The sequence below is a fragment of the Phascolarctos cinereus genome, unplaced genomic scaffold (assembly GCF_003287225.1).
Source record: "Phascolarctos cinereus isolate Bilbo 61053 unplaced genomic scaffold, phaCin_HiC Scaffold_726;HRSCAF=1367, whole genome shotgun sequence".
Lineage (NCBI taxonomy): Eukaryota > Metazoa > Chordata > Mammalia > Diprotodontia > Phascolarctidae > Phascolarctos > Phascolarctos cinereus.
In genome coordinates, this window is record NW_027556098.1 from 388844244 (window position 1) to 388866564 (window position 22321).

The 22321-nt window shown below is 42.7% G+C and overlaps 1 protein-coding gene across 2 annotated transcripts in view; it reads right to left on the bottom strand.

Annotated features, from left to right (window-relative positions):
- Window positions 1-4724: 4724 nt before the first annotated feature.
- The window catches only part of TNFRSF1B (TNF receptor superfamily member 1B), a 56561-nt gene continuing 38964 nt past the window's right edge, over window positions 4725-22321 (bottom strand). For both annotated transcript variants that reach the window (XM_020973616.2, XM_078145670.1), the window contains exons 7-10: window positions 19656-19733; window positions 18412-18449; window positions 9440-9674; window positions 4725-7406 (exon numbers count right to left, since the gene is read on the bottom strand). In XM_020973616.2, coding sequence (XP_020829275.1) covers window positions 7129-7406; window positions 9440-9674; window positions 18412-18449; window positions 19656-19733 — 629 coding nt within the window. In that variant the 3' untranslated portion in view covers window positions 4725-7128. The remainder of the gene's footprint in view (window positions 7407-9439; window positions 9675-18411; window positions 18450-19655; window positions 19734-22321) is intronic.

The following is a 22321-nucleotide window of genomic DNA, read 5'->3' on the forward strand; positions in this document are numbered from 1 at the left end:
AATGAGTCATTTTGTTGGGTCTTGAAATCTTGTCTGTCTTCCAAAGTCTCACAACCCTGAAAGGGCTGTCCAGGGACCAGGAATAGCCTACAGCTCATACCTTTACCACTGGACCCAGGAAAGGGTCCTAGAGATGATGAGAGTAAGGACCCTGTCTGAGACAGTTCTTAATATAATGAAAAGGTCACTAGATGTGGAGTCCTGTATCTGAGTTCTATTCCTGGTTCTGTTGTTCCTACCTCTGTGATCTCCAGCAAAGCTCCATAGACCTCAATGTCTTCATCTGCAAAATAAAGGGTAAGGACTAGATGGCTTCTGAGACCTCTTCCACCTCTGAATCTATTATCCTATAATCTAGGGTGCTTCAAATCCTGCTCAGGGCCAACTCTAGACATCAGTTTGTGATCTTGGAACAGAAAGAGTTATTGGGTCATTACAAAAAGAACTTGAGATGACGATAATAATGATGATGATGATGATGATGATGACGATGACGATGATGATAGTAGCTCACATTTATATGGTGCTTTACAAATATTATTTCATTTAATCCTCACAGCAACTATGTAAGGTAGGGACTATTATTATCCCCATTTTACAGATGAGGAAATGGAGGTTAAGTGACTTGCCCAGGGTCACACAGCTAGTAAGTGTTTAAGAGGAGATTTGAACTCAGGTCTCCAGGGGCGGCTAGGTGGTACAGCAGAAAGAACACTGAGCCTGGAGTCAGGAAGACTCATCTTCCTCAGTTCAAATCTGGCCTCAGACACTTACTAGCTATGTGACCCTAGGCAAGTCACTTCACCCTGTTTGCCTCAGTTTCCTCATCTATAAAATGAGCTGGAGAAGGAAATGGCAAAGCACTCCAGGATCTCTGCCAAGAAAACCTGAAATGAACAATAATACTTCCTGACTCCTAGTTCAGCACTCTATCCACTGTTCCAGGAATGTGTGTGGTGGAGCCAAAACAGAAACCTGCCTTTCCCCTTGAAAAACAAGCTCCACATGACTGCTGCTCTGAGAGAATATAATGACTCAGCGAAACATTGGAAGATTTCTCTGAAACTGATGCAGAGTGAAATGGGCAGAACCAGGAAACAATAGGGACAATAACTGCCAACAGTGTGAGTGGAAAGAACGATAACAACAAAATAATCAAAACTTATTGATTAACTATAATGACCAAGCTAGGCCTGAAAAGAGAGACAGGAGAAGGTAACCTCCTCTTGCTTCTTTGTAGAGGTGAGGGACTACGGGTGGGGAATACTGCTATAGTGTCCTACTGGGTTGACCTGTTGGTTAGTTTTGCTGAATTGATCTTTTTTTTCCCTTTTTTATTCTTTATTCTAAGGAATGACTCTCTGGAAGGAAGAGGGGCTAGGGACATATTAAAAAATGCAGATGATGTAAAACAGAAGGTATCAAGATATATTTTTTAAACCTCAAGCTCTATATGGTACAACATGCAGTGAGATAGGACTCCTTTTAAAGAAACCACCCACAGAAGCCAGAGAGCTTACCCAGCTCCCAGAATAGGTCTAAACAAGCATTTGGTATGTCCCCTCAGGCATTTCCAGACAGAGTTGCCTCTGTTTATTGACTTTACATTTAGAAGGGAAATTAAAGATCATCTTATCTAGTCTAACTACCTCCCCCATTTTATAGATGAGCAAATTGAGCCCCAGAGTGGGAAAACATAACTTATCCAAACCTGCTCAGCTGACCCAGATCCTCCAAAACTCAGACTTTTCCCCTTACATCATGAATCACACAATTTCCAAGTCAGAAGGGAGCCGAAAGAACTGTCACACTTGATCAAGAATCCCACCTACACCAGACTTCTACTGAGGGGATACCCCTCCCCCCTATCCTTCCCCCCCTCCCCCCTCCTTCATGACATCCCATCACCCTTTGGGCTAGCTTTTATTGGGAGGACATTTTTCCTTCCAGTGGGCTAAAATTTGCCTAGTCTTCATTTTAAGTAAACCTGTGTTATAGGCAATGAAAGGTTTAACAAATGGAATGTTTAACTCCCAAAAACAGGACATGCTTTTAAGTTAAATCTGCATTAATAATATTTTTCTCCATCACTTTCCTAAGTCTGGATAATTAACAAAATAACAAATCAAGTCCTGATTTGTACTGTTCGGTTTCCCAACTGGTTCCAGCACACCCCTGGTTACAGGGTTCCCAACTTAACTTCATTGCTGAATAATAACACCTTTGTAGAGCCCTTTAAGATTATGAAGTATTTCATTTTTAAAAAATACAGATTTCCTTTTTTATTATGAACTTAAACATAAGCACTTCAATATGTAAAGAATTGAAAAGTATATAAAACTGACTTTCTATTACTTACAATTTGGGTTTTTTTAAAGTGTCTATTAACTTTAACATGATAGGAAAAATATTGTCCTCCTTGTCTTATTTAATTCTGAACATCTTTGGTACAAAGCACTTTACATCCATTATCTCATTTCATCCTCACAATAGCTATGGGAGATACAAATATTATTTTATAGTCTCATTTTCCAGGTGAGAAAACTAAGATGCAGAGAGGTAAAAACTAGAAAAGATAACTAAAACACTTGATGACAGAATCAAAATTCAAAATTATCTTCATGGACTGGAACATTTGGCCAAATCTAATCTGATGAAATTTATTTGGAATTAATGTAAAGTTTTACTCTTTGGCTCATAAAATCAGGATGGAGACAGCAGACTAGACATAGGTTTCTCTGAAAAAGACCCGGGGGAATTTAGGGACAAACTCATTTTGGGGCAACAGGGTCCTGATATGACGGCCACAGTACAGTATTAGGTTTGTGTCCAGGAATCTGGAAGTGATAGACCCACAGTGCTCTGTCCTAGCCAGACCCCATCCATAAAGAGCATTAGAATGACCACAATAAGCTGGAAATCCCACAGAGGAGGACAACTAGCATTGTGAAGTGCCTGGAGATCAGGAATATGAAGACTGGTAGAAAGAAATGAGAATATTGGGTATATAAGTATGTATATATACAGATATGTGCATATATGTGTGTTATACACGTGTATACACCTGGGTTCAAATTTATGCATACACATATATATGCATACACACATTTATGCATTTGTTTACCTATATTTATATAATATTTACACACATATACAGCTGGAACCAGCTGATTGAGAAGAGCTCTGTGTTAAATTCTCAGTACGAGAATTTATACCTTGGAAATCAGCAAATGCTACAAAGCAGGGCTTAAGTCACTGTCTTGTTGATAGCCTATGGGGGTGGGAGGGGAATGTTAATAACAGATTAAATTTAAAAGAATATGTGCGTAAATCTGTGTACATATACATGAATAGTGGCATGTAAGTGGAATATATTGCTAACTATTATTGGTAGTATATGTACTAGTATACTATACACACACACACACACACATATTATAGCTATTATTAACAGTTGTTGTTTAGTTATATCTGACTCTTTGTGACCCTTTGGACATTACTGTTCATGGGGTTTTCTTGGCAAAGATACTAGAGTGGTTTGCCATTTCCTTCTCCAGTAGATCAAAGCAAACTAAAGTTAAGTGCCTTGCTCAGGGTCACACAGCTAGTGAGTATCTGAGGCCAATTTGAACTCAGGTTTTCCTGACTCGAGAGCCAGCATTCTATCCACTGAGCCATCTAGCTGCCTTCGAGACAAATGGAGGTTAAGTGACTTGCCCAAGGTCACAGTAAATGTCTGAGACCAGATTTGAGCTCCAGTCTTCCTGACTCCAAGACCAGTGCACTGTCCACTGGGCCATCAACCTTCAGGCCTGACTCTAACAGGACCCAGAAACGTTCTATAGTTTACAAAACGCTCTCCTTCTGATAAGCCCGTGTGGTAAGTAGTGCAAGCATCATGATTTCCATTTTACAGATGAGGATGCTGAGGCTTATCATACTTAAGCTTGAAGTCACCAAGCTGACAAACACAACTGTCAGAGTGGGCGCTGGGGTTCCTGACACAGTTCTGGTTCTTTGCTCTTTGCCGTGGTGTGCCTCATTGACCTTTCTAGATTTACTTTACATTATTCTCCCTCACATATCTAAGGTACAATGAAACTGGCCTGCTGTTCTGCCTACATGAAGTCTGCACATCTGTTCCCCATGCCTACAATACTCACCTTTGCCTCTTGAATCCCCAGATCCACTTAAAGCTTAGCTACAGTGCTGCCTCGTGCCTGAGGCCTTTCCTGGTTCTCCCACCAGAAGTTAGCATCCCTCGCCCAAAGACTTTGCATTTACTTTGTATAGTCAAGAAGCATTATGAAGTGCCTGCTATGTGCCAGGCACTGTCTTTTTTGTTTGTTTTTTAGGTAATTGGGGCTAAGTGACTTGCCCAGGGTCACACAGCTAGTAAGTGTCAAGTGTTTGGTCTGAGGCCGGATTTGAACTCGAGTCCTCCTGACTCCAGGGCCAGTGCTCTGTGCCACCTAGCTGCCTCAAGGCACTGTCTTAAAGTGCTGGGGATTCAAAGAGAGGCAAAAGTCAGTCCCTGCTCTCAAAGAGCTCACATTTTACAGATGAGGAATAGGAGTGCAATACATGCCTGTCAAATGGAACTGAAATGGTCATTCTTAAAATCTTCCTTTCCAAATCCTTCAGACTCTCAGCTTTTCTCTGAGTATCAGAATCCCAAATTATGCCCAAGCCTAGGTTAGAAGAGCCAAAGTCAGTGTAAGCTGTTTAAAAGTAGAAAATATTTTATTGCAAAACTATTTTATTATATAGTGCAAACTCTCATTGTATATCACGTCCAGGACACTGGCCTTGTGTCGCCTGGCCCATTTGGGAACTCAGGCAGAAACCTCAAGTGAGGAAGTCTATCGTAGTCTTTCCCGAGAGATGGGAATGAGGCGTTTCTGCAAGTGGCCACTAGAGGGGGCTCTCTTCCCATAATTGAATGACGTGGGCTAGGGTCTTCAGGGTGCAAGTTTCTGTTTCAAAGACGGAGTCCTCAAAGGGGAGAAATGACCAGGGGCCAATCTTAACCAATCAGTTATTACAGCTGCCAAGCGCCACATTCAAGTCCAGTGATTTTTTTCTCTTGCCCCCTGAGGTTGGTTAGAGTGGCTTTCACTTCAGCCAGAATCACGGAGTACAGCTCCACTTTGGATCTGGCCAGGTCCATAGTCCTGGCATCTTCTGCAAGGGTAGTCAATAATCACAGGAACACAGTTAGGCCTGGAAGAGACTTTGGACCTCATCCAGCCCAACCCCTTCATTTTACAGAGAAGTCAATGGACTTGTCCAAGGTCCCACAGGCAAACAAGGATTTGAATTCTGGGCCTTTGACTTCAAATTCATCCAGTGTCCACTGCAGTGCACCGCCTGTCACTGTTTGATGGACTTCTAGAAGATGTCCTAACTGACTTCCAGAATTCCACAGAAGAAGGAAAGTTTATAGAGAACTGGAAACAGCTTCCTGCTTTTGAATCCACAGTGCCTTGCACACAGTAGGAGTTTAATGAATGTTTGTTGAATTGAATAGAACATTCTACTCAGCAATCTCTTCTACAGTACACAAAATTATTTCTAGCATACACACCTGCATATACGCATTCTCACAACACAAATTCAGGTCTTTGGGGATATGGCACAAATGTGGCCCAGTGACTCATCCTGGGCCCTTGGGCTTTGAGGTAAAAAGGGAGAGGAGCAAAAAAGTACACAGCCAGGGACAGGCCCCCAACCTGAGGTAGCAGATTTTGAAAGGCTCGTGGGGCCTCACACAGCTCCAATTCCCGTCTCCTCCCTTAGTCACAGATTTAGAGCTAGAAGGTCCCCAAAGGTGACCTAGTCCAACCCCCTTCATTTTGCAGATGAGGAAACTGAGGCCCAGAGAGGGAAAGTTATTTACTCAGGATCATAAAGGGAATGCGCAGCAGAGCCAAGATATGAACCTGGCCCTCTGGTTCCAGATCATTCATTCTATTCCCCTATACCATACTCCCATATGAAAGGGATCACTGCTTTGCCAAAATGAAGACTTCAGATTATGAAGCCTAAATGAGCAGGGTTTCAAAGAGGAAAGGGGGCAGGTTCAGGAAAGTCTTAGTCACCGGCCTTCTATGGTGGTTACAAGTGTCATAGAACTTGAGTCACAAGAGTCAACCCAAGAAACAAACCTTTCTCCCCATCATGAGCATCTGAGAGGTTCCCTTCCCACTCCCACCCCAAGCCTCTCAGCATGAACTGTCCTAAAATCTCAGAGTCTGAAAGGGACTCCCTACCCACCACCACCACCGGCATGGCCCTACAGTTCGTAGGATCATAGATTTAACACTACAAAAAACCTTGGAGGCCATCTAATCCAACCTTCTGGTTGGACAGATTAGGAAACTGAGGCCTGGAGAGGTCAAGAAACTTGCCTGAGGTTATATAGCTAGTAAGTAGCAAAATGTGTGATTCAAACCCAGGTCTTCAGATTCCAAAATCCATTGTTCTTTCTGCAGTACCATGCTGCCTTTTAATAATCCCATCTCTCTCCCTCAGTTGCACCCTCCCTCCCATTCCCCAGCTATCTCTTCCTCCTAGCCTACCTGAGGAATATGGGGATAGGAATCCTGAAGTCTTCATGGAGAGAAGGATCAGGATCTAAGAGTATTCTTGGCTTACCAAGAATTTGGCATTTAGAAGTAGCCTTGGAAATCCTCTAGTCTCTCTCCTTCATCTGACAGATGAGGAAACCAAGGTCCAGAAAGGGAATATGGCTGAGCCAAGATTGCAAAGTTCTTTAGAGGTGGAGCGAGAAACCCACATGTCCTGACTCCCAGCTCAGGCGCCATGATGCGTCTTGGAAGAGATAAAGCAGGATAAGAAAACTGAGAAAGGGGAGAAACCAAGGTAAAAGGCATTCAATACCTCTCCCTGTCATCTCTTGTCCCCACTCTCTAAAGGCATGAGACAGGCCTCTGAGGATCAAGGCCCTTGGAAGGGGGGGAGGCTGGCCCAAGAAAAGCAACAGAATCCCACCATAAAAGGCAGACCTCAGAAACAGTACAGGGGTCCCTCTGAGAGTATCCTGATGAGGTCACTCAGCTTCTGGTCAGATCCTTCCAGTAAAGGGGAGACAAGAGGCCCAGCTTGTTAACTGAGTTTCATGCCCATATCCTGTATCCCGATGGGAAGCGGTTTCTCCTCTAAATCTGGCAGCAGGGTTTGTGGTGCATTCTGGGAGGCTGGCTTGCCCTTCCTGGGGCTCTCCTCTTGGGAGAAGGGGACATCCTCATTCCAGGGGGAGCCTGAGGAGCTGGCTTCAAAGTCAGGGCAGCTGCTCTGTGATGAACACTGGGAGGTGTGGTCGGAGTTACACACATTGACGATGCAGGTCACCTTGACCTGGGTCCCTCCATTGTGGGAGTGTTCTGTCAAGACACAAAGGAAGAAAGAAGGGTCATTCCACAGATACCAGGAGCCGGGAGAGCTGGAGGGATTGGAGGATGGGCTGGAGGATTCTCACTCTGGAGCAAGGGTGTTTAACCCAGGGTACCCCATGGGGTCCTGGGTAGATCTGTGAACTTAAATAGGTAAAAAAAAAAATCACATCTTTCTTTCTTTTCACTAACATCTAACTGATATTTAGCCTTTCTTTCAATTATTTTAAAACATTATTCTGAGAAAGTGTCCATAGGTTTCTCTAGTTTGCTGGAAGGCTCCATAAGGCAGGGGTATGCTGGAAGCAGTTCAAACCAGGTGTTAAGCCGATGGTTATGTTTTTAGTGTGAGCATTTATATATATACCTCAGAAACCAGCAAATGCTACAAATCACAGCTTGATTTATTGTTTTCTTAATTGTGACTAAAGAAAATGATGAAGAAAATGTTAATTATGGCAGATCAAACTTAATTGTGCATTGTAATATAGTATATGCATATATACATATATATATATATATATACATGCATATATATGAGAGCTGATTGTTAACTTTTACCAGCATGCCCCTGTGACCATGACACAAAATAAGCTTAAGAATTCCTATTCTATAGGTGCTACCTCAGACACCTACTAGCTGTATGACCCTCTGCCTAAGACACTTAACCTGTCTGGGTCTTGGTTTCTTCATCTGTAAAATGAGTGGATCAGACTTGATGATTTCTAAGATCCCTTCGGGCTCTAAATCTGTGATCTTTTGACCTTATGGGACAGGAAATCTAGCCATCAAAAAGTACTTAAGCACCTACTGTGTACCAAACGCTGGAGACACGAAGAAAGGCAAAAACACAGTTCTGCCCTCATCTGTAAAATGGGCTGGAGAAAGAAATGGCCAACTATTCCAGTAGCTTTGCCAAGAAAATACAAATGGGGCCATGAAGAGTCAGACATGACTGAAAAGCAACTGATTATCTATCTATTCATCTATCTGTCATCTATCCATTTATCCATCCATCTATCTATCTGTCATCTATCTGTATCTACATCTATCTATCCATCTATCATCTATCTATATCTATCATCTATCTATCTAATTCTATCTACCCAATCATCTATCCATCTATCTATCATCTATCTATAGCTATATCTATCTATCCATCTATATCATCAATCATCTATCTGTATCTATCTTTCTATCATCTATCATTTATCTGTATCTATCTATCCATCCATCTATCCATCTATCATCTATCTATATCTATCTATCCATATGTCTATCTATCATCTATCTATAGCTATATCTATCTATCCATCCATCTATCCATCTATCCATCTATCTGCCTATCTATCTATCATCTATCTATCTAATCTCATTTGATCCTTAACAACAGTCCAGGGAGGTATTATAAGATAAGAATTCCTTATAAAGAGGACCTTGTTTATATATAAGCAGGTGTTACAAAAATATTTGAAAAGGCTTCTCTTAAGTAGTTTAAACATTCCCTGGGAAACTGTTTGTAGTTATTTTCACTTGCAGATACTTTCCCCCACCCCACCCCCCACAAACAGCCCTCTTTGGGTTTTCATGTAAGTGCTATATTTGGAAAATTATGGTTTGACCCAGAGGTATGATCCACAGTCCTGTACTAATGAATGGTGTCAGCGGGGTTTCACTTCACCATGTTCCTGGGTACAGGGAAAGGGAACCGAGATTGCAAATGTTTTTCAAGGATAATCACTACATCAAAGACCATGGATCTGTAAAGATCCCTCTTCATTTGGCAGGTAAGGAAACTGAGCCCCAGAGAGGAAGTGATTTAACAGATGGGGAAACTGAGGCCAGATTCATTCAGATACATTCAGAGAGAGGGAAAGTAATTTCTAGGTCTCCTAGGTAACTAATGAGTCAAATGGATAAATGAGAGTTGACTACCTTTTCTTCCTTTTAATCCAATTTAATCCTAATCCTTTTTAATCCACAAAAACAGAGCCTGGGACTCTATTGGAGAAGGAGCCTCTTACCTGAGTTCATGGAGCCAGCCCTGGTTCCCTGGCCACACTTGGACCTCTCTGAGCTTGGAGCCTGGTGCGAGTTGTTTTCTGTTCCCTTGGTCTCCTGGAATTCCTTGGCTTCCCCACAGCTCAGCGTACTGTCCAGGGAGTTGCTGCTGGAGGTGGCTTCTGAATCTAGCAGGTTCTGCTGCTCTGTTCCGGTGCGGCCCAAGAAACTCTGGTTCTTCTCAGCTACTGAGTGAGGCTGGACAGGGAAACAATGACATGGGACCATCAGGAGACATCGGATTGGGGCTTGGAGGGAGGGACTTATTAGAATCATAGAATGTCTGAGCTTTAGGACCCTGGAATATCAGAACTAGGAGTCCTTAGAACACAGAATGTCAGAGATGGGAGGGCCCTTAGAACACAGAATGTCAGAGATGGGAGGGTCCTTAGAACTTAGAATGTCAGAGTTGGGAGGACCCTCAGAACTGAGAATGTCGGAGCTGGGAAGGGTCTTAGAACACAGAATGTCAGAGCTGTGAGAGTCCTTAGAACACAAAAGTTCAGAGCTGTGAGGGTCCTTAGAACCCAGAAGTTCAGAGCTGGGAAGGTCCTTACAACTTAGAATGTCAGAGTTGGGAGGACCCTTAGAATAGAAATGGCCGAGCTGGGAGGGGCCTTAGAATACAGAATGTCAGAGTTGGAGGGACTTAAGATGTGGGACCTTATGAAGGGTCCTTAGAGACCATGCATGCCAGGAGGTATTAACCTTTTTTGTTCCATGGATATGCCTTTTAACAGTCTGGTAAAACCTATGGACCCGATCTCAGAGTAATGTTTGTTGCTATCATTCATTATTGAAGGAAAGGCTACATTTCAGTTAAAGGTTAGTGAAAAAGATGCCACTTTTTTTTCTCATTTGAAATCTCTCCCAGAGTCTACTCAAGTTAAAACTTCATCTGTGCCAACTTCTTCATTTTAACAAAGTAAGGAAACTGAGACCCAATCGCAGGAAGCCACTTATTTGTCCAAGGTCTGCCAGTGAGGGAGCCAGTGGAAGAATCTGGCCTGGGGCTTGGCTCGATGTCCTTTCCACTGGGCCATCGTCAAGTGGGAGGGCTGACCTGAGGACTGTCTCTGAGGCAGTGAGTCATTATTATTACTGGAGCCATACCTAGAAGCAGCCCCCTCTGGGGTGAAGCCAGCATGTCTCTGCATCATTTTTCTGGGATGCATCCGAGGGTCCCGAGTGTGACTAGCTGGAGTTGGAAAATCTAGGAGCTGAGATTGCTGAAAATATTTTGTCATATTGCCCTTTGAAGGCAAAAATCACCTTCTCAAAATGCCTATTTTGAGACTAGCCAGGGGAGCTCGAATATGACACAAGGCTTTGTTTTATATGAAGGAGCTATCAGTCTCCTTAGTACTATGGAGAGAATGCTGGCCCCAGAGTCAGAGGACTCAGGTTCAAATCTCGCCTCTAATGGTTATTTCTGGTATCATCCTGGGCAGTTCACATAACCTTCCTGGGCCTCAGTTTCCTCATCTGTAAAATAAGGAGGTCAGACAAGATGGCCTTTTGAGACCCCCTTCAGCTTTGAATCTGGGACCCTAAACCTAGGGAAATCTCTGCCACGTTTCTTGTTTTCCCCATAGTACCAGTTGTAGGGGAGGGGAACTTAGTCAATTTAGTCTGACTTGACTCTCTGGGAGATAATTCTGTGCCTCAGTTTCTTTACATGTTAAATGGGCATACTAACAGCACCAAATTCCTGGGATTATTGTGAAAATCAAAGGAGATAATATTTGTAAAGTACTTATCACCCTGCCTGGCACGTAGTGGGTGCTTCATAAAAGGATGGCTAGGTGTTAGCTGAAATGGTAGCTTAGATGGCACAATGGATAGACAGAGTACTGGGCTTCGGGTCAGGAGGATCTGAGTTCAAATACAGCCTCAGATACTTACTAGCTATGCGACCCATGTTCAGCCAGTCCCTAATCAATGGGCATCCCCTCAAGTTCCAATTCTTCACCACCACAAAAAAGAAACAGCAGTAAATATTTTTGTACGCATGGGTCTTTTTCCTTTCTTTGATCTCCTTGTGGTATAGCCATGATAGTGGTTTGTCTGACTCAAGAGTTTCACTGAGTTTTTGTACATAGTTTTAAACTGCTTTCTAGTCCAATTCAAAGTTCCACCAACAAGGCATTAATTTGACTGTTTTCCTGATGCTTCTCTTGTGTGGATTAGATGATCTTCCCAGTCCAGACTTGTGTCTTCTAAGGACCCTCCCAGCTCTGACATTCCAAGTTCCAAGGGCCCTCCCAGCTCTAATATTCCCTGTTCTAAAGGCCCTCCTAACTCTGATATCTTGTGTTCTAAGGGCCCTTCCAGCTCTGACATTTCATATTCTAAGAGCCCTCCCAGCTCTGATATCCTGCGTTCTAAGGGCCCTCCCAGCTCTGACATTTCATGTTCTAAGGGCTCTCCCAAGCCCTGACATTCTGTGTTCTAAGGACCCTTCCAACTCTGACATCCTGTGTTCCAAGGGCCCTTCCAGCTCTGACATTTCATGTTCTAAGGGCCCAACTAGATATGACAATCTGAACTAAAACCCATAATTAGCTGAAGTATGGGGGACAACAAAATGAGTTGGTTTTTGTTTTCTTTCTCTGTTGGGGTAAGAGGAGGACCAAAGTGAAGGGAATGTAAGCTTAATTAATACGACTCAACAGTGTGACACATTGAACTAAGAAGCTGACAGGACCTTCACTTATATTGAGGGAGAGGGTAAAGTCTTGCTCTCCCTCCCCTGGTTGGACTACAGCTGGGTCACCGGGTTCAGTCTGGAGCTTTCTCTGTACATTAGGAAGGATAAATTGGATTGTGTCCAGAAATAGGGAATGGAGAGAGAGCTGGCAAACACCCCGTACAAAGTTCAGCAGAAAAAAAAACCAAACAAACCCACTTCCCCAGTGTGACCTGGAAGAGAAAAGACTTAGGCCATGGTAACTATCCTCAAAGATTTTAAAGGCTGTAATGGGGAAGAGGCAATACATTGGTTAAATTGGTTTAGGTTTTGTGTGACAATTAGAGCTTCCCATGAGTGGGAAGGGCTGCCTTTGAACATGGTGGGGTTTCTCTCACTGGAGGTCTTCAAACCTATTGGAGTACATTCTGGTCAGGACTATTTTAGAAGGGATCCTAGTTGAACTCCAGGATGGACCAGTTGGCCAGTAAAGCCCCTTCTGATGGTAAGATGCTGGGATTCTATGAGAATGGGGCTCCTGGGACAGTTCGCCCAGGGAAACCCCCTGTGCTTGCTAGGACCCACTTCCTTTTTTCACTGGGTCCCTAGCGTAGGTCCCAGACCATGCTCCCCTGCTGGCTGAGCCACTGAGCTTTACCACCCAAATGTCACTTCATCAAAATCACCTAACTTGGTACTTTTCAAAGGAGTTTTGTCTTTTCAAGAAACAGGAAGGATTATTTTAATGGAGTTAAGCAGAACCGAAAGACCCAAAGGCCAAATTCACCAACCTAACCTTCTAACAAACACATAGACCTCCTCCCACAACCTTCACCCCACGCAACTGACCAATACAGAAAGAATCGAAATTTATCACTTGTGTCAACCAAATTTCAGTTCCCTAGAACTGAAGCCTTTGGAGGGAGAGAGTACCGACTTGATTTATCCTAATAATAGGATTCAAGTACTCAGTCCCCAAATGGTCCCAGTGAGTACAGACTTGATTTATCCTAATAGTAGGATTCAAGTACTCAGTCCCCAAATGGTCCCAGTGATTCAGGAGCCTATCAATCCAACAGCACCTGACCCTGACATCAGGGAAACCCGAAGAGGGAGGAAGCAGCCGTCTGCTGGATATGAGTGTCAAGAATTTGGGCGTGGCTCTCCAAGCCCCATACCACACAGTAATGGGCTAGAAACAAGAAAACAACTCTGGTTTCATGGTACCTCTGAGAGGCTCTGGGTAGCCTAGCTGAAGAAAGTCTGATCATTAGCAACATACCAAGCACATATAGCTTCATTGTGCATGGAAGTGTCTAAGGCACTGATTGACGAACGGGGGTCCAGCCTAGCCCTGCCCAGTCCAAAGTGTACAACTATATGGTCCTTTGATATCATGATGGATGTAGGAGTGCACCACTCTCTCCACTGGTGGAAATCTCCACCGAGCCACATCATCTTCTCCCATCTATATTTTTTTTGTTCAGTCATGTCCAATTCTTCGTGACCCCATTTGGGGTTTTCTTGGCAAAGATATTGGAATGGCTTGCCATTTCCTTCTCCAGCTCATTTTACAGATGAGGAAAGTGAGGCAAACAGGATGAATTGACTTACCCAGGGTCACACAGCTAGTAAGAGTCTGAGGTCAGATTTGAACTCGGGTCTTCTTGACTCTAGGCCTGGAACTCTATCCACTACATCACCTAAATTCCCCCTGTCTACATACCCTTCCACAAATCTTCCCCAGGGCCTAGGCCCTTCTTCTAGATTTTGTGGATTTCAAGGGAGCCCAAAAGCTATTCGTTGGTTTTCCCTTCCTGTCTGCAAATGGCCTTCTTTTCTGATCCCACCTCTCTGAGGACATCCTCAGGGGTTTACTGACACTGGTCCTGAGCCTCTCTATTCACTATCTCATAAATGAACTGTAGCTATAATTCTTCTGTGAGGCAGTGTTCCATGATGTGCAGCCACAGATGATCACTGGCAGAATTCTGGGATTAAAAAGAGGGATAGCTGTTTGCCCAGTGCTACTCCTTCTGAACCTCTCTGCAGTATTTGACACCATTAACCACGCTTTCCTTCTGAAAACTTTCTCCTTTCTGGGTTTTTCCTAAAATTTCTCTCCCTTTGTTTTCTTCCTGTCTGACCAATCCTTCTCAGCCAACTGGAGCTTCAGCTATACCACATTGCCTAATTGTGGGTGTCTCATAGGCAGTGCAGTGAATAGAGTACCAGGACTGAAGTCAGGAAGATCTGAGTTCAAATCCAGCTTCAGACACTGTGTGACCCTGGACAAGTCACTTAACTTCTATTCTCCTCAGTGTCCCCAGTAGGGATAATAATGGCACCTAGCTCCCAGGGCTGTTGTAAGGATAGAATGAAATAATAATTGCCAACTGCTTAGCACAGTGACTGATGCATAATAAGCACTATATAAATGTTATCTAGTATTATTGTTCTAACCTGAGTCTGCTTCTCTTTCCTCTTTACACACTCTTTCCATGACTGCATCAGCTCTCTGGGTTCAATTGTCATTTCTAATCAGAGTCTTAGAGTGATATATCTAACTCCCATCCCATCACCAACTGGCTAATGGCCGTCTTCAACTGAAGGTACCAAAGATACCTCAAACTCGACATATCCAGCACAAAACTCATTATTTACCCCTCCAACCCAACCCTCTTCCAAATATCCCCGCTTTTGTTGAATGCACCACCCACCTCCCAGTCACCCTGGTTCACATCCTTGGTGTTATCCTTTACATCTTACTCTCCCATATCTCACACATCCAATTAGTTGCTCAATCTTGTTGCTTCTATGACCACAACATGTCTTACATAACCCCCTTCTCTCCATTCAGACAGCCACCTCCCCAGCTGAGGGTCTCATCACCTCTCACCTGGACTATTATAATAGCCTCCTAATTGATCCCTCTACCAAAAATCTCTCTTCACTCCAATCCATTCTCTATGTGGTCACCAAAGCGGTTTTCTTAAAGCACAGGTCTGAAGAAATGAGAAAATGCCCCTTCCTCCTTTTGCAGAGAAGGGGGATTATGGGTATAGAGGAGGGGAACTCTGGGTGTAGAGTATTGCATATACCACCAAACTCAGTTGATGTATTGATTAATTTAGCGCAACTGCTTTTTTCTTTGTTATAAGGAATAGCTTACAAGAAAGGGAAGAGGAGAGATATTGCAAATGAAGATAATCTAGAAACAAATTATATAAAATAAAATAAAATGAAAATAAAATAAAGAAGAAAGAATCAATGAAACATGAAAGAAACACAGAAGCGAGTAGAAGGAATATTGGGCAATCTTGGATCTACTATATCAAATTTAATATATATTTCTAAAAGCTGCACATAATTCATGGTGTCATGCACAACCCCCCTTTTTTAGGATTCATATGAATAAACTCTTTTTTTGGTTGATGTTCATAGCAATAAAAGACATTTTGAAATGTGCTATCAATAAGAATTAACCTTTTTTTATAAGTCTGAACAGAAAAGAAGGTAGAGTTGGTCATTTATGGGGTATATGAGAAAATAAATGGATAGTCCAAATCCTACACTGATACTTTTAAAATAGTCAAAGCAGTAGAGCGAGGTCTCCAGCAAGCTACTTGGTTTTTTATGAAAAATTTAGAAAAAGACAGAGAATAGCAGAGGTGTGGAGGGCTGATCAGCACTGTGTACCTGTGGGAGGGGTACCCACCCCACAGAGTTCACAGGTCCTTCTACCGTCTCAATGTAATATTTTAAGGAATCAGGATGTTTCATAATAAAAATTGTTCTTTGGGGAAAAGAGTGCTTTATCTGGCATCTTCCTCAGCTAGCTTGGGGAGTTGAGGAGGTAGGTGCAAGCCTTCTATAGGCCACTAGATGGTGAACCATGGATAGCCAATAGTTCAAGCTTAAGGAGGAGGAGAGAGCTACCAGGGAGAGACTGGCAAACTAGGGAAACTGTGGTCTATTACACTGATATTAAAATTTTTTTAAAAATATTGAAATATTGTGATACAGTGGAAAGTTTCCTGACTAGGAGTCAAGAATTCTTTCTTCTTAATCTGCTTCTGCCGTAACAATGATAATAACTGGCATTTATATAGCACCTACTACGTGTCAAATACTTTATAAATGTTATTTCATTTTTATCCTCACAACAACCCTGAGAGGTAGGTGCTAGTATTATTATCTTTATTTTACAGAGGAAAGTGAGGCAAACAAAGGTTGAATTTGCCCAAGGTCACATAGCAATTTAAATGTATAAGGCAGAATTTGAACTCGGGTCTTCCTAATTCCAGGCCCAGCACTTTATCCACTTCCCCACCTAGCTGCCTCACTTTGTGCCATGAACTTTCTGTTCAATTTGGGTAAGCCATTTCCCTTTTCAAATAGCCTCTTATGTATATAATGAGGGGATTGAGCTAAGAATCACTCCTAGCCTGACACCCTATGTTTTAAGGGCCCTCCCAGCTCTGACATTCTGTGTTCTGAGGGCCCTCCCAGCACTGACATCCTGTGTTCTAAGGGCCCTCCCAGCTCTGACATTCTCTGTCCTAAGGACCCACCCAGCTCTGACATCCTGTGTTCTAGGGGCCCTCCCAGCACTGACATTCTGTGTTCTGAGGGCCCTCCCAGCTCTGACATTTCATGTTCTCAGGGCCCTCTCACTTCTCACACTCTGTGCTCTAAGGCCCCTCCCAGCTCTGACATCCTGTGTTCTAAGGGCCACACACCTCTGATGTTCTTGTTCTAATAACACATCCACTTTGGGTGTTATGTTCAATGAAAATGTTGGACTATATTAAGAGGCATAATTAGATTACAAGAGAAACAGTACTTGGGATTCCCCTTTGCCTCCCTTTTCTAAGAATCAGCAGTCATTCACTACTTGTGCACATAGACTGTTCTAACCCGCGTCACCATTGAGTGACAGCAGTGAGGGCAGGATGTGGTGAAGATTCCCAATTCAGCAGTTTAGAGAAACTGAGAAACACCCAGTTAGAAGGGAGGGGCAAAAACGTCAAGTCAGCCATGCTAGAGGGCTCGGGCCAGGTTTTAGAAGACCCTATTCCAGGCCTGAGGCAGGAAGATGATACTAGTCATCTTTAGCCGGTCTCTTGGATTGTTTTCTTTCCTCTTCATATGATAAGGCTAACTTACATTCAGAGCAAAATTCACCACCACCCCGATCATCATTGCTCAATTGTACAGCCCCTGATAATTTCCAAAGCACTTTGATTTCCACGATCACGTTGGATGCTTCTCTGAGAAAGTTGAAGCAGGGGTTGTTGTCCATCTGATTATACAGATGCAAAACTGAGGTCCAGAGGGAGAAATGGACCTTAAGAACCAGAAGCCCCGGTTTAGAGTCCTGCCTCCATCAAGTGACTCTGTGGAGCAAGTGACCTCCCAATGCTTGGCTTCAGTTTCCTTGTCTACAGAACTAAAGGGTTGGAACTAGAAGGTCTGCCTCTAAGGGTTTTCCTGGGTCTGATGTTCTGTGTGCTAATGCTCTGGTTCTAAGCGCTTTTGTAAAGCTCAAAGTGTTGTATAAGGTAAATTATTAGTATTATTATTAAGTCCCTCTCAGATCTGACATTCCCGGTTCTTTTTTTTAATTAAATTATTTTCAGTTCCAAATTCCTTCCCTCCCACCTCCCCCTCTCCTATCCATTTAGAAAGCAAGAAAAACAAAACACTTTACAAACATATATACTCAAGCAAAATAAATTCCCTCGTTAGTAGTGACATCCTCTTTCCTAAGGCAGTTCTGACATTTTGTGTTCTAAGGGCCCTCCCAGCTCTGACATCTGTGTTCTAAGGGCCCTCCCAGCTCTGACATTCTGTGTTCTAAGCGCCCTCCCAGCTCTGACATTCTGTGTTCTAAGGGCCCTCCCAGCTCTGACATTCTCTGTTCTAAGGGACCTCCCAGCTCTGACATTCTCTGTTCTAAGGGCCCTCCCAGCTCTGACATTCTCTGTTCTAAGGGCCCTCCTAGCTCTGACATTCTGTGTCCTAAGGTCACATAAAGAATCAGAGACAAGGTTCCTTTTCCCATACCACAATGGTTTCCTATCAGACTGCAAGCTTCTTGAGGGCAGAGAGGAGGTCATCTCTTTGCCTGTTCTCCAGAGAGGCAGTTCCATAAGTGACTATCAGCTCATTCCCTGCAGACACACCCATGGCTATATCCCATATGTTTCCCTTTAAACCAAGCAACCATGAAGCAAAACTTACCACTTTGGTTTCCTCTTTGACGCAGGACAAGAGCTTTTCTACAAAAACAAAAACAAAAAACAGGAAAGGAAACATTTCAACCACCATCTCCCCCAAGAAAGAAACTGCCAGGAAAGGGTCAGTAGGAATGGTTGGTAAATCCTTGGGTAAGAAGTGAGCACCCCTCTAGAGTCTTGGCTTTGGCCTACCACTCCAGCCTTTTTGTCCCTACCTGATCTCTATTAAACTCAAACCAGTTTCTCTGTCTTTCAAATAATATCCTGCACATTCCCACCTCCAAGCTTTTGCTCAGGCAGTTCCCTCCACCTGCAGTACTGTCTTTCCATATCTAAATTATACCCACACTTCAAGCTGAAATGCTACTTTCCCATGAAGCCTCTTTTACTTTCCCAGCTAGGTACAATGTCTCCCTCTTCTGAACTCCCACAGTACCATGTTCCTTTCCTATAGCATTTAGCATAACCTGCCTTGTTTTCCTTACTTGTCTTAATGTCTTCCCTAGAAGACTGTAATCTCCTTGAGGTCATGGACCGTATCCTGTACAATTTAGAACTCTCCACATGGTAGACACTCAAAAAATGTTTGCTAGATGAATGAATGATGAATCCATCCTTCATGCATATTCCTGGATAATTTTTCTTAATGAATGTAACACTCCTGTGCTCAAAAATCTTCAGTGGCCCTCTATTGCCATTAAAGTTCAAACTCTGTTGTCTGGCATTCAAGGCCCTCCACAATCTGGCTCCCTCCTATATTTCCTGGCTTAACACTAATCACTTCATGTTCCAGCCAGGGTGATCTACTCTCTGCCTTTTTCCCAACTATGCCTTGTCCTGTCCCAGAATACGTCCCATGCGTTCCCACCTCATATTGCTGCCTATGCTTTACATCTTCCTTCCCCTTCTCTTAAATTTCTACCTGTCCTTTAAATGCCTTTCCTTAAGGGAGCTTTCCTCGACACTCTCTCCACCCCATCTATACTCTCTCTACCCCATCTACACTCTACTGACTTTGGTAGCTTTCCTTCTTAGATGTTATATAACCCTTTGCCTTGGACCTCTCATTATAGCATTGTAACATTGTGTATTACAGTTATTTTGTGAGTCATGTCTGATCTTCTTTCTCTTGATCATACGTTCGTTAAAGGAAGAGATCTTATCCTAAGTTTGTATTTCCCCAGCACCTTGGAGAACAGGTGCTTAATAAATGTTTATCAAATGAATGATTGACTGAACACAACTTACTTTTTCTCTGAGACAACGTGAAACGGAAAATCAGACCAATTAGTAGCGAGATGACGACCATCAGGCCCAAAATCCACCCTAAGGAGACAAGAAACCCTTCATAAATTCATGAAAGGACAACTCTTCCCCCATATATAAGACGAACATTATCTTTTTCCAGTTGGGCAGACCCAGAGCTAGAGGGATATTGAGAGTTGTCTGACCACATCCCAGCCTTCCAGCCACTGTCAGGGAGAGTGGGGCAGTGTCCTTGGCCTTCGTGCCAGAAATGTTTGGGTGGTGATGAATGGGGCAAATTCCCATCACCACCCTTTGCCCCAGTCCCAAAAGGAGGCTCTGCAAAGCTAGTCCCTCAATGCAATTCTATGTGCATTCTGGTCTCTCTGACACCAATTTCTTCCAGCCAAAAACCAAATCAGATTGTGTTGACTTCAAGCCTAGTTAGTTTCCCAGGTTTCTGTGAGATCAAAGCAAGGACTGATCAGAGAATACACTCACATCAAAGAAAGGCCTGAGAGAAGAATACACCCATATAAGCATTTGGGGGTGGAGGATGGTGAGATTTAGTCTGCAGGGATAGAAAGCAGACCTGTGATGTTACTAGTATAGGAACTCCTTTCACTAGTACAGATTGGTACTTTCTCTGCAACTTAGAACCTTAGAGAGTTGTTTGGGGGCCCTGAGAGATAGTTGACTTCTTCAGGGTCACACAGTCAATATATGTCTGAGGCAGGATGAAGTCTTCCTGCCTTCCAAGGCCAACTTTCTATCCACTGTACCTAACGTGCGCTCTCTCTCTCTCTTTCTCTCCCCCCCACATATACATATATACACACATGCACACATACATATGTATACACATATACATGAATAAATGTTTATCAAATGAATGAATGATTGAATGAAATTTAGTTTTTCTCTGAAACATGAATGCATACACATATTATATGATAAAATTTATGTCTATATCATATATACACATATAAATGTATAATAAATATAAGACACTATACATACACATGTGTACATATGTATAGTATACTATATGTGTATATACACATATCATATAATACATGCACACACATAACGTGTTACATATGTGTACATATATTTTATGTGTACCATAAGAGGCCCTGTACAAGCAAATGTATACATACACACATATATGTGCGTATGCACATATATGCATATGACACTGTAGTATATTTACTCATACGTGTTGTGTATGTGTATATATGTACATAAATGTCTACGTATACTACTGAGGCAGACTGTTTTTATATATACAGTATACATATATACATGTGTATACCTGTATACACGTACACAAATGTATACTTATAAGTATACACACAAATATATATTTAGGTATATTCTGTGTGTATATATGTATGTGTGCATATATGTATGTATACATATATATGGGTGTATGTCTACACACACTTATGCTTTTCCCTGGCCATCCTTCATTTCTGGAACTCTCTCCCTCTTCACCTCTGCCTCCCAGCTTCCCTGGCTTCCATTAACACTCAGCTCAGATCTCATGTTCTAGACAAGGCCTTCACCAATCCCCTTCCCCTCACTGGCCCAACCCCCACTGCAGGGCCTTGCCCCGACGTTTGTACCATTTCTATCGTGCACGTACAATTTTTTCACCTTTTGTCTCCCCTCACTAGAGTGGAAGCTCCATGAGGGCAGGGACCATGTTTTCGCTTTTCTTTGTATCTCTGGCCCCTAGCATAGAGTTAAGTTCTTAAGAAAGCTCGTTGCCTGATTGGCTGACTGTTGCTTTCCCCCTCAGACTACAAACTCTTGTTTTTGTCTTTTTCTTTTGCATCTTACATGGAGCCTTGTGTGGGGGTCATTTAATAATGCCTTTTGATTGATTTAAAAAAGGACAAGGGCACACACTTTTACAAATCCGCAGGTGGGTTTGGAAAGGGATACAAATAAATACACCCTCATTGCTATTATTTTGCTTTTTTTTTTGAGGGCAATTGGGGTTAAGTGACTTGCCCAGAGTCACACAGCTAGTGAGTGTTACATGTCTGAGACTAGATTTGAACTCACATCCTCCTGACTCCAGGGTCAGTGCTCTATCCACTGTACCACCTGGCTGCCCTGTCTTTTTTTTTTTTTATCAGAGGCAAATCATCCTAAATTTAAGGCTTTGTTTGGAGATTTGCATCATCCATCCATCCATCCATCAGCAGGTATTTATTAAGCACTAACTATGTACCAGTGCCCTGTGTTAAACACTGGGGGTACAAAGACAAAAGCAATAGTTTCTACCTTCAGGAAGCTTACATTCTATTGAGGGGAAACAACACAAACCCAGATAAATAAACATGAAACATATAAAAAGTAATCAGTCAACAAACATTTATTAAGCACCTACTATATGCCAGGTACTGTTCTAGGCACTGGAGATACAAAAATGAAAATTAAATAGTCCCTGTCTTCAAGGAGCTTACAGTCTATTGGAGGAAACAACACATAAACGCACAGATAGAGACACAGTAAATGCAAGATAATTGGTAAAGGGGAGGTACCAGTGGAGGGGAAATCAAGAATGGCTTCTTGTAGGAGGTGACCTTTGAGATGAGCTTTAAAGGAAGATAGAGATTTTAAGACTCCATATTTTACTTATTTGTGCATTTGTATAT